The 12,455-nt window shown below is 41.8% G+C and overlaps 1 protein-coding gene across 1 annotated transcript in view; it reads left to right on the forward strand.

Annotated features, from left to right (window-relative positions):
• The window catches only part of MOCOS (molybdenum cofactor sulfurase), an 84,205-nt gene that overhangs the window by 22,050 nt on the left and 49,700 nt on the right, over positions 1–12,455 (forward strand). The window contains exons 7-8 of the mRNA XM_053571110.1: positions 2,026–2,142; positions 3,443–3,859. Of these exons, the coding sequence (XP_053427085.1) occupies positions 2,026–2,142; positions 3,443–3,859 (534 nt within the window). The remainder of the gene's footprint in view (positions 1–2,025; positions 2,143–3,442; positions 3,860–12,455) is intronic.

Raw genomic sequence — 12,455 nt, forward strand, 5'->3', positions numbered from 1 at the left:
CTTTTTCAGGGAGAATATTCAGCCTTTTGTGAGAAGGGTTTGAATTCTAGTTTTTGGTATCCAGGCCTTATTCTCCACAGTGTTGGAGGTTACCCTGTGTAGCAGTTAGATTCTGAGTGCTTCTTGCTGGCTCTGAGCTCAGGCAAGTTAAGTTCTCCAAGGCTCTGTGAAATGGGGATAACAATATACCGTGCTTATAGTGTTGATAAGAGAATTAAGTGCGATACAATAGATACATCACTTGACACAGGACCTGGGACAAAGTAACTGCTCCATAAACATCGAGCATGAAGGCTCCATGGCTGGAGGGCCCCCTACCTGTGGCTAGACTAGTTTTTTGTTCTTCCCTGGATGCTGGTTTCACCCTGTCATGGCACCAGCCACCTCTAGCTGGCTAGGCATAGGCTGGGCCTATGTGGGATTATACCCCAGGGCTGAAGGCAAGAGGAGACTAACTAATGGGAAATAAGGTAAGTGTGGCTAAACAGTGTCTTCCACACACATCCTCTTCTGCCATGTGACCTTGATGCTCCTCCGTGGAGGGCTGGGCTCCATGTCTCTTCCCCTTAAAATGACTTGCTCATAACCAATACATAGAATGCCACGAAGGTGATATTGCATGGCTTCTGAGGCTAGGTCAGAAAAGGTGATGCCATTTGTTCACTCATTTTTGGAGCCCTGGGCTACATGGTAGATATTATCTTGTACCCTGGCTGCCATGCTGCAAGGAAGCCCAAGCTACGTGGATTTCAGTGTCCAGATGCCAAATCACTCTCTGAGTTTTCTCAGCTGAGACTCAAGATATTATGGAGGAGAAACAAGCCATCTTCCTTTGTACCTGTTCTGAATTCCCGACCCACTGTAGCCCTGAGCATAATAAAATGGTTACTGCTTTATTCTACCAAGTTTGGGTGGCTTATTTTGTAGCAATGATAACTGGAACAGTGAATATGGGGAGCAGGTGAAGGGTGGCTGTGGGGATTCTAATTCATCCTGATGGGAGTTGAGGGAGGGGAGTCTCCCTGGGAGTTGCCCTGTGAATGGAAACTAGACTCTGGAGATGGAGTTGGTTGGACCCAGTGGGGCTGGATCATATTTCACAGAGCCAAGGAACTCCTGGGTTTCACCAGCAGGTCTCTGTGCCAGTGCCAGGGAATACAGTTGTTTCTTTTTCTGAGGCCTCTCAGTTCAACCCAGAGAATGGCTTCTTTTCAGACAGACCATGGGAGGTGGCATCAGTGAAAACAGCCATGGTCTTGCAAAGAATCAGCCAGCCATGAGCCCAGGCTGACCATTACATGATTACTGGTAGTTTTTGTGGCTGCCTCTGGCCATCTTATATGTGATTCCAGGGAGAAAAGTTTGAAGTCTTAACCAGTTGAGCAAGATGTATTTGTTTCCCTGAATGCAGTTAGTAATTCCTTTCCCTGAGTTCAGCCTGTGTCACCTGGGCTGAGGACCCTCACTAGGCCTCCAGGCCCTGGGCGGACATAGAGTCCTTGCCCCACAGCCAGCAAGAGCTGGGGCAGACATCCCCTGCGGCTTAAGTGAATATGAAGCACCTCTCTGAGTCTCCAGAGGGCAGGAAAGAGCCTTTGTAACTTCTGGACTACACAAATTCTGTGAATGAACCCAAAGCTGGAGAATTTAGGAAAAGCAAATCAGTAACACACATTCTCAACACAGTGTTTGCCAAGGCGGAGCTGCTGTGTAATCCAGCTCCGTGTAGATGGTTACAGCACTTCCAGAGCCTCCAGCCCCACTGAAATGTGGAAACATGGGCTCTTCACTTAGAATTTGGCATGAATTTGCTATGATAATCTAATCTATCTGACTGTAACATTTAACAAAATGTTTAATAAACCCATGATAGATCGTGGCATTTTAGAGCAAAATCCCAGGTTTGTATTGTTATTTTATTGTAAGGAAAGAAAGATCCAAGTGCTGACCTGAAATGCTGTCCCAGGCATTCCGACTGAAAGTGTGTATTTGTAACACTTACTCCATGTCATATTGAATCTGCAGGTGGACAAAATGGCCAGTCTTTACAACATCCATTTGCGAACGGGCTGCTTCTGTAACACTGGGGCCTGCCAGAGGCACCTGGGAATAAGCAATGAGATGGTCAGGAAGCATGTTCAGGTTGGTACAAATGCTGTGGCCCAAAGTTCGCCAGCAAGACCCAGCCGTGGCGCCTCCTGCTAGGCTGATGGCCTGGTGTGTGTCTGGGGTGGTGCTGGCTCTGCAGGCTGAGTTCTCTAAGCCTACTCTGTGGATGTATGAAGGAAAACGGGGCCAATAAAATTAGAAAAGGTTTCAAGGTATTACCTCTGTGGCAGTACTTTCTGATTCATTTTTTACTTTGAGGGCAAAAATTTAAAGACAGAGAGGAGCGTCACTAAGAGATGTGTTAGTATATGACATCGGTTCTCCTGGGGTCTAGCCTCAGGAGGCAGTTAGCTCACATCTGAGTGGGTGCAGAGTGAGACTCCTCCAGGCCTCCAGGGATTCTGCATCTCTCAGAATCCCCTCCCTCTCTGTCTTGCCCTGCAGTGCTTGAGGTTTTTCGTAGCCTGTTTGGAATCATTTCATAAGAGAAGTTGGAGGGACAAAGAACCCTTACTTATTTTGGAAGAGTTCCTAATTTGAGTTTCATTGGGTTGATTTTAAAGATTGTATATACTAGATCCCAACTAACCATGAATTAAGTTTTATTTCAAAAAAGGAGGAAAAGAGGGAGAAAAGAAGGATAGGAGGGGGCAGGTGGAAGAGGGGGACTCAGAACACAGAGAAATGCTGTCCCAGACGTGCTTTTTGATCCTGCAGACTGTCATCTTTCTAGGTGACTGACCTGGGTCCAGCACTGTGGCGGTGTCCAGGGCAACCTGATGCACTGAGCTGACCAGTGGCCATCACCAGGCAGCTGGGCTTGGAGCTTGAGCTCCTTTTGCCTATTTCCCACCTCCCCACAGAGGCTCCTGGGCTGCTTTGGCTTTAGTAGCCAGCCTGGGCTGTTCATTTGCAGGGCAGTGCCTCTGCCTTTCCCTCTTGTCAAGGAGCGGCTGGCAGAGCTCAGGCCTCCCTTCAGTACTGGGAGACTGAAGGGAGAGAACGGTGGTGTTTCTGCCACCTTTAGCCCTGGGTAGACCATGAAGTGACCCCTCGGTGCTTCAGAGACTTTGCTGTGTGTCGGCCTGTCTGTGAGCCAGCCTTGTCTTGGGTCTGGGAAATATTCTGCATGAAGTGTGTCTGTTGATGTCAGCCCCAATTTACAGTTGAGCAAACTAAAATCTGGAAAGTGAGTGTGCAGAACTGAACTGTGTCTCAGCACCCAGCACATATTAGCATTAGTATCTTCCCAGGTTAAATTTAAAATTAACAAAATTCATTTCCCAATGTGTTTGTTAGTCCCTGTGGCTGATTTACTTCCCTTTTGTTCCAGGCTGGTCATGTCTGTGGAGACGATATTGACCTTGTAGATGGGCATCCTACCGGCTCAGTGAGAATTTCGTTTGGATACATGTCTACACTGGAGGATGCCCAGGCCTTTCTCAGGTTCATCATAGGCACCTACCTGTGCTTGGCAGATGGCCAGCCTGTCCTTCAAGCCCCTGCTCCCAGGCAGGGCGAGTGTGGCCGCAGCCCTTCCCCTCAGGAAGGTGCCCCCACAGACTCCAGGGTTGGGACCAACTTGTCCTCTGCCATCAGTGCCATGGCTTTGTCCCCACCTTTGTGTGAGGCCCCCGGAACTCAGCAGACACCTTCAGAGAAAGCCACAGGGGACCTTGATGGGGACCTCGGGCCACACGTTGTCACCAACATTTATCTCTACCCGATTAAATCCTGCGCTGCATTTGAGGTAAGGGCTTTCACTGCAGTACAGAAACTACCTCTCTTTGTTTATCCTAGAATTTTTTTCTATAAATTGAAGAAAAGAGTACAGAAAGTGAAGAAAAGCATGCAAAAAAAAAATCAGGATATTATGGTAAAAAAGCCATTCTCATTCTGCCTTTCTTGGTATGGACTGACTTTTGAGCATGACACTGCTGATGGGATCTGAGGGGACCCTGTTTCTAGCTGGTGAACCTGGTTACTGTCAGGAATTATAGCTGTGACTTACTGAATCTGTGTGCTGGCTCCATGCTAAAGCATTTTACATGCTTTGTTTTGTTTGATCCTTAAAACAATCCTACACGTGGCTAGTAATCTTATCCCTGTCTTGTAGATACGGAGCCTGTGGGTTACTGAGGGTAAGCCCTCTGTCCGTGCCACCTGCTGCTAAATGGCAGAGCAAGGATTTGAATCTGGGTCTGCTGACCCTTGGGTCCTTCTCTTATGTGATTTGGTGACTTATTCTGCTCAGCCCTTCCTGTGGAACTGAACTAGCTAGCCTACCTTAAAAGTGCTCAGAACACTTACCTTTAGGCTACAGCTGGGCAAGATCATCAAACACAAAGCCTATTTTATATGAAAGTATCGAGTATCTCATGTAGTTTATTGAGTATTGTACCGAGAGTGAAAAACGGGATGGTTGTATGGGTCTCGATGTTTATTTCTACTGAACACGAATAGCTTTTGCACCATCGTAAAATTGGAGACCACCAGTACTGCCCTGTTTTTTCTTATACATACACATGTATGATAAATTTTATTGTTTTTTTGATAAATTTTAATTTACAGACCAGGTACGGTAAGAGATTAACAGTACTACTGTTAATGATGAAGTAGAGTAGCTGCAACAATCTGCTATAATATACTTACGGGGATGTGGTGTCTCTCTCAGAATATTTGCAACAATCTGCTATAATATACTTACGGGAATGTGGTGTCTCTCTCAGAATATTTGCAACAATCTGCTATAATATACTTACGGGAATGTGGTGTCTCTCTCAGAATATTTGCAACAATCTGCTATAATATACTTACGGGAATGTGGTGTCTCTCTCAGAATATTTTCTTGTACTGTCCTCACCTATTTTCAGACCATACTTGGCTGTGAAACCGTGGATAAGGAGGGACTACTGTGTTGGTCTTGGGAATGGATGCTATGACACGGGGACAGAGCATGTAGAAAAGCAAAGGCCACTTGAGCCCTGAGGTGACCCAAGATGTGCAGGTGGGGAGAGGAGAGGCAGGCAAAGGAGACTAGAGCAGCAGCCAGTGAGATGGGGAGAACCAGGGGAGCTGCCCTGGGCAGAGGCAGGGGCCAGGGTTTCAGGAATAAGGAAAGAAAAGAGACCATTGTCTTGGGTGTCATCTGATAGCAGGCTGGTGGTGCTGGAGACCAATGGGAGTTGAGACAGAGATGCTGCCAGCCTGTATTGGCAGCTCTCTTACGGCCTGGCCATGGACGGGTCATTATGGAAATGCATGCAGAGGCCAGGACTTGGCTTGTGTTCTTCAGTCTCAGGATCTTTGGACATCAGAGGGGTTTGTCAGCCCCTGTAGTCCAGGCCTACCTGTTCGTGTCAGACCAGGAGAGAAGAACTGTGGCTATCACTGCAGGTAGGGCTTCCCTCACGTGGGCCGAGGAGAGGCTCAAGTTCAGAGTTGTGGCCACAGCACTGGTCCTAGCTGTACCTGAAACACACACCTGAACAAACCCAACTACTCTTTGCAGTAAAGAAGCAAAAATATGACATTTACTGATGCCACAATTTAGGAAAATTAAAATTTAATGTTACCCATGGCACTCTACTCAGAGTGACAGAGTGAAACTCTGTCTCAAAAGAAAAAAACAAAACAAAAGTAGAAATAAAAGTAGCTATAGTACCTTTCAACAGCTTCTCTGATTGTTGACTTTTCTAAATCATTTGAAAATAAGCTGCAAAATGATGCCTCATTACCTCCTAATATGTATTTCTAGTATAAGGACACTCTCTGACAAGACCCCAGAATAATCATCAACAGTAGGACTTGCCATTGACCTATGCTACATTTGATCCACAGACCCCATTCAGATTCCACGTCTTGTTCCAGTGCTATTTAGGATCGTGTGTTATTCGTGCTTGTCAGGTCTCTTTAGTTTCCTCCCTCATGGAACAGCTCCTCTGTCTTCCTTTTTCTTTCATGACCTTGATGTTTTTGAAAAGTACAGTCCAGCTACTACACTGAATGTCCCTTAATATGAGATTATCTAAGGTTTCCTTATGATTTCTGTATTTTTGGTAGAAATGCCAAAGGACTGATGATATGTTCTTCTCAGCGCATCCTAGGAGATTCACTTTGTTAATTTGTCCCAATCCTGGTGATATTAACTCTTTCCACTTGGTTTAGGTGGTATCTGCCAGGTTTTTCCACTGTAAAACTCATTGATAAATATGTCTTACTTACTAATTAACAAGTATTTTGTGGAGAAATATTTTGATAATATATGTAAACAACCTGTTCATTATCAAACGTTCATTAAATTCAGCATCTATTAATGAGTTTTGCCTAAATAATTTTGTAAGTTATATAATTTTACAAATATATCATTCCTTCTTGATTTATTAGTTTGCATTCTTTTGTACGATTGAGTTTTCCTCCTTCCCTATTTATTTATTCATTAAATTATTTTTTCTATCTACATGGATTCCTATTTGCTTAAATAGTCATAACCCATCACTCAATATTTATTCTGATGTGCAAATTGCCACAGATCTGGCCAATTGGAACTCCTTCAAGTCATCTGGGTCCTTTTGATGTGTCTCCATAATTCTTTGAACACTTCCTTACTTTTTGGCACAAGAAAATATCTAGACTCATTTTCTTTCTTTCTTTTTTTTTTTTTTTTGTGAAGTGATTTTATGGTAGTTCTTTTTTAAAAAATGTCCTTTTCAAAAATTTTAATAAAAAGCTGGCCAACCAACACCATCAGTTTCCTTGTTAAAAACATTTATTTTTCTACATCTGTGAGTTCCCAAAGCACGGGAACCCCTGCCATAGATGGCATCTCTGGCCCCCAGGTACCACACCCTTGTTCTCAGAGGCCGGGGCAGCATGGCTCTGGGAGTAGACCAGGAGTTTCGTGAGCCCAGGGAGCCCAGGGAGGGAAACTCCTTCTGTTATTACCAGCACTTAGCCCAGTGAATTGGCAGGAGTGGGTCTCAGGGAAGTAGCACCAGTGAACAAACACTTGGGTCCCCTGTTTGGTGCTGTCTTCCCAGTTCTGCATCTAGGCCAGTGTTTCCCAACTGTATCTGGGCACCAGAATCATCTGGGAGCTTTAAAAAATTCTGATGCCTGGGCTTCACCTCCAGAGGTCATGATTTAAATGGCATGGGGTGTAATTGGGCCCTGTGTATTTTCTTTTCTTTCTTTCTTTTTTTTTTATTGTTGGGGATTCATTGAGGGTACAATAAACCAGGTTATACTGATTGCATTTGTTAGGTAAAGTCCCTCTTGCAATTGTGTCTTGCCCCCAAAAGGTATGGCATACACCAAGGCCCCACCCCCTCCCTCCTTCCTCTCTCTGCTCTTCCTTTCCCCACTCCTCCCTCCTCCTTTCTCTCTCTGCTCTCCCCTTCCCCTACCCCCATCGTGACCTTAATTGTCATTAATTGTCCTCATATCAAAATTGAGTACAAAGGATTCATGCTTCTCCATTCTTGTGATGCTTTACTAAGAATAATGTCTTCCACTTCCATCCAGGTTAATACGAAGGATGTAAAGTCTCCATTTTTTTAATGGCTGAATAGTATTCCATGGTATACATATATCACAGCTTGTTAATCCATTCCTGGGTTGGTGGGCATTTAGGCTGTTTCCACATTTTGGCGATTGTAAATTGAGCTGCAATAAACAGTCTAGTACAAGTGTCCTTATGATAAAAGGATTTTTTTCCTTCTGGGTAGATGCCCAGTAATGGGATTGCAGGATCAAATGGGAGGTCTAGCTTGAGTGCCTTGAGGTTTCTCCATACTTCCTTCCAAAAGGGTTGTACTAGTTTGCAGTCCCACCAGCAGTGTAAAAGTGTTCCCTTCTCTCCACATCGACGCCAGCATCTGCAGTTTTGAGATTTTGTGATGTGGGCCATTCTCACTGGGGTTAGATGATATCTCAGGGTGGTTTTGATTTGCATTTCTCTAATAGATAGGGATGACGAACATTTTTTCATATGTTTGTTAGCCATTCGTCTGTCTTCTTTAGAGAAGGTTCTATTCATGTCTCTTGCCCATTGATATATGGGATTGTTGGCTTTTTTCATGTGGATTAGTTTGAGTTCTCTATAGATCCTAGTTATCAAGCTTTTGTCTGATTGAAAATATGCAAATATCCTTTCCCATTGTGTAAGTTGTCTCTTTGCTTTGGTTGTTGTCTCCTTGGCTGTACAGAAGCTATTCAGTTTAATGAAGTCCCACTTGTTTTTTTTGTTGTTGTTGCAATTGCCATGGCAGTCTTCTTCATGAAGTCTTTACCCAGGTCAATAACTTCCAGTGTTTTTCCTATGCTTTCTTTGAGGATTTTTATTGTTTTATGACTTAAATTTAAGTCCTTTATCCATCTTGAATCAATATTTGTGAGTGGAGAAAGGTGTGGGTCCAGTTTCAGTCTTTTACATGTGGACATCCAGTTCTCCCAACACCATTTATTGAATAGGGAGTCTTTCCCCCAAGGTATGTTTTTGTTTGGTTTATCAAAGATTAGGTGGTTGTAAGATGTTAGTTTCATTTCTTGGTTTTCTATTCGATTCCAAGTGTCTATGTCTCTATTTTTGTGCCAGTACCATGCTGTCTTGACCACTATGGCTTTGTAGTACACCCTAAAATCTAGTATGGTGATGCCCCCCAGCTTTATTTTTATTACTAAGAACTGTCTTAGCTATATGGGTTTTTTTCTGGTTCCATACAAAATGCAGAATCATTTTTTCCAAATCTTGAAAGTACAATGTTGGTATTTTAATAGGAATGGCATTGAATAGGTAGATTGCTTTGGGAAGTATAGACATTTTAACAATGTTGATTCTTCCCATTCATGAGCATGGCATGTTCTTCCATTTATTATTATCCTCTGCTATTTCCTTTCTGAGGATTTCATAATTTTCTTTATAGAGGTCCTTCACCTCCTTCGTTAGGTATATTCTTAGGTATTTCATTTTCTTTGAAAGTATGGTGAAGGGAGTTGTATCCTTAATTAGTTTCTCATCTCGACTGTTATTGGCGTATGCAAAGGTTACTGAATTGTGGACATTGATTTTATATCCTGAAACATTACTGTATTTTTTGATGACTTCTAAGAGTCTTATGGTTGAGTCTTTGGGATTCTCTAAGTATTAGATCATGTCGTCAGCAAAGAGGGAGAGTTTGACCTCCTCTGCTCCCATTTGGATTCCCTTTATTTCCTTGTCTTGCCTAACTGTATTGGCTAGAACTTCCAGCACCATGTTGAATAGTAAAGGTGAAAGAGGACAACCTTGTCTGGTTCCAGTTCTAAGAGGAAAAGCTTTCAGTTTTACTCCATTCAGTAAAATATTAGCTGTGGGTTTGTCATAGATAGCTTCAATCAGTTTTAGAAATGTGCCACTTATGCCTATACTCTTCAGTGTTCTAATTAGAAAAGGATGCTGGATTTTATCGAATGCTTTTTGTGCATCTATTGAGAGGATCATATGATCTTTATTTTTGCCTCTGTTAATATGGTGGATAACATTTATGGACTTGCGTATGTTAAACCAGCCTTGCATCCCTGGGATGAAACCTACTTGATTGTGATGTATGCTTTTTTGATGATAAGCTGTAATCCATTGGCTAGGATTTTGTTGAGAATTTTTGCATCTATATTCATGAGTGAAATTGGTCTGAAATTCTCCTTTTTGGTTGGGTCTTTTCCTGGTTTTGGTATCAGGGTGATGTTTGTTTTGTAGAATGTGTTGGGAAAGATTCCTTCCTCCTCAATTTTTTGAATAATGTCTGCAGTACAGGAATAAGCTCTTCCTTGAAGGTTTTTGATAGAATTCTAGTGTGAAGCCATCTGGACCAGGGCATTTTTTTGTTGGAAGATTTTTTATTATTTCTTTAATCTCAGTGCTTGAAATTGGTCTGTTCAGGAGGTCTATTTCTTCCTGGCTGAGTCTAGGGAGAGGGTGTGATTCCAAATATTGATCCATTTCCTTCGCATTGTCAAATTTCTGGGCATAGTGTTTCTGGTAGTATTCAGAGATGATCTCTTGTATCTCTGTGGGATCAGTTGTTATTTCCCCTTTATCATTTCTGATTGAGGTTACTAGAGATTTTACTTTTCTATTTCTAATTAGTCTGGCCAATGGTTTATCTGTTTTATTAATTTTTTCAAAAAACCAGATCCTTGTTTCATTAATTTTCTGAATGATTCTTTTGTTTTCAATTTCATTGATCTCTGATTTGATTTTGGATATTTCTTTTCTTCTACTGGGTTTAGGCTTAGATTGTTTTTCTTTTTCCAATTCTGTAAGATGGCATGTGAGTTTGTTTATGTGCTCTCTTTCTGTTTTTCGAATGTAGGCATCTAAAGTGACAAATTTTCCTCTCAAAACTGCTTTTGCAGAGTTTTTTATCCCACAGGTTTTGGTAGCTTGTGTCTTCATTGTTGTTATGTTCAAGGAAGTTAATGATTTCCTGTTTTATTTCTTCATGCATCCGTTATTCAACAGAAGGTTGTTTAATTTCCATGCCTTTGTGTGGGGTTGAACGTTTTTGTTAGAGTTGAGTTCCACCTTTAGTGCCTTATGGTCTGAGAAGATACAAGGTAAAATTTCAATTCTTTTGATTCTGTTGATAATTGTTTTGTGTCCCAGGATATGATCAATTTTGGAGAATGTTCCATGGGTGATGAGAAGAATGTATATTCTTTATCTTTGGGATGGAGTGTTCTATATGCGTCTATCAAGCACAGTTGTTCTAGGGTCTCATTTAAATCTCTTATATCTTTGTTTAATTTTGTTTGGAGGATCTGTCCAGCTCTGTAAGAAGAGTGTTAAAGTCCCCTGTTATGATGGTATTATCAGATATCATATTGCTCAAACTGAGTAAGGTCTGTTTCAAGAATCTGGGAGCATTTAAATTGGGTGCATAAATATTTAGAATTGAAACATCTTGTTGTATTTTTCCCTTGACCAATATAAAGTGACCATCTTTGTCTTTTTTGACTTTAGTTGCTTTAAATCCACATGTTTCTGAAAATAAGATTGCAACTCCTCTTTTCTTCTGAATTCCATTTGCCTGAAAAATTGTCTTCCAACCCTTGACTCAGAGCTTTAATTTGTCTTTTGAAGCCAGGTGTGTTTCTTGCAGACAGCAAATGGATGGCTTGTGTTTTTTAATCCAGTCAGCCAATCTATGTCTCTTCAGTGGGGAATTCAAGCCATTAACATTTATTGAGGTAATTGATAAGTGTGCTAGTATTCTATTCATCTTATTTTGTGAGAGTCCATTGCTTAGTTTTATCTTTTGCGTCAGTGTGGAAGTTAGGTTCTGTCCTTTAATTTCTGAGTTCTCACTTTGCTGCTGATCCATTGTGATGGTTGAAGGACAGGTTGAAGTATTTCCTGTGAGCTGGTCTTGTTGTGGCGAATTTCCTCAATGTTTGTGTATCCGTAAATGATTTGATTTCTTCATCAATTTTAAAGCTTAGCTTAGCAGGGTACAGAATTCTGGGCTGGAAATTGTTCTGTTTAAGTAGATTAAAGGTAGATGACCATTGTCTTCTTGCTTAGGAAGTTTCATTAGAGAAGTCTGCAGTCACTCTGATGGATTTGCCCCCATAGGTCAACTGGCGCTTATTCCTGGCAGCTTGTAGAATCTTTTCTTTGATCTTGACTTTGGACAGGTTCATCACAATGTGTCTTGGAGAAGCTCGGTTAGAGTTGAGGCAACTTGGGGTCCGATATCCCTCTGAAAGCAGTGTGAGAATCTTTGGTGATATTTGGTAAATTTTCTTTTATTATATTCTCTAATATGGCTTCCATTCCTCTGGGGCATTCTTCTTCCCCTTCTGGGATTCCTATAACTTGTATGTTGGAATGCTTCATAAAGTCCCATAATTCTGACAGTGAATATTCTTTCTGTCTCTTCTTTTCTGCCTCTTGTACTATCTGAATTATCTCAAGAACTTTGTCCTCTACCTCCGAAATTCTTTCTTCTGCATGGTCTAACCTGTTGCTGATACTTTCCATGGCATCTTTAATTACCCTAATTGACTGCTTCAGTTCCTTCATCTCTGCTATATCCTTTCTATATTCTTTATATCATTCATCTCTTATTTGATTCTGTTTTTGGATTTCCTTTAGGTTATTTTCCACTTTAGTAGCCATTTCCTTCATTGTTTCCATCATCTCCTTCATTGTTTTCATCATGTGTATTCTAAATTCCCTTTCTGTCATTCGTAACATTTGTTTATATGTGGAGTCCTCTGCAGTAGCTACCTCATGGTCCCTTGGAGGGTTTGCTCTGGACTGGTTCTTCATGTTGCCAGGAGTTTTCTGCTGATTCTTCCTCATG

Source organism: Nycticebus coucang, chromosome 19 (genome assembly GCF_027406575.1).
Source record: "Nycticebus coucang isolate mNycCou1 chromosome 19, mNycCou1.pri, whole genome shotgun sequence".
Taxonomy (NCBI): domain Eukaryota; kingdom Metazoa; phylum Chordata; class Mammalia; order Primates; family Lorisidae; genus Nycticebus; species Nycticebus coucang.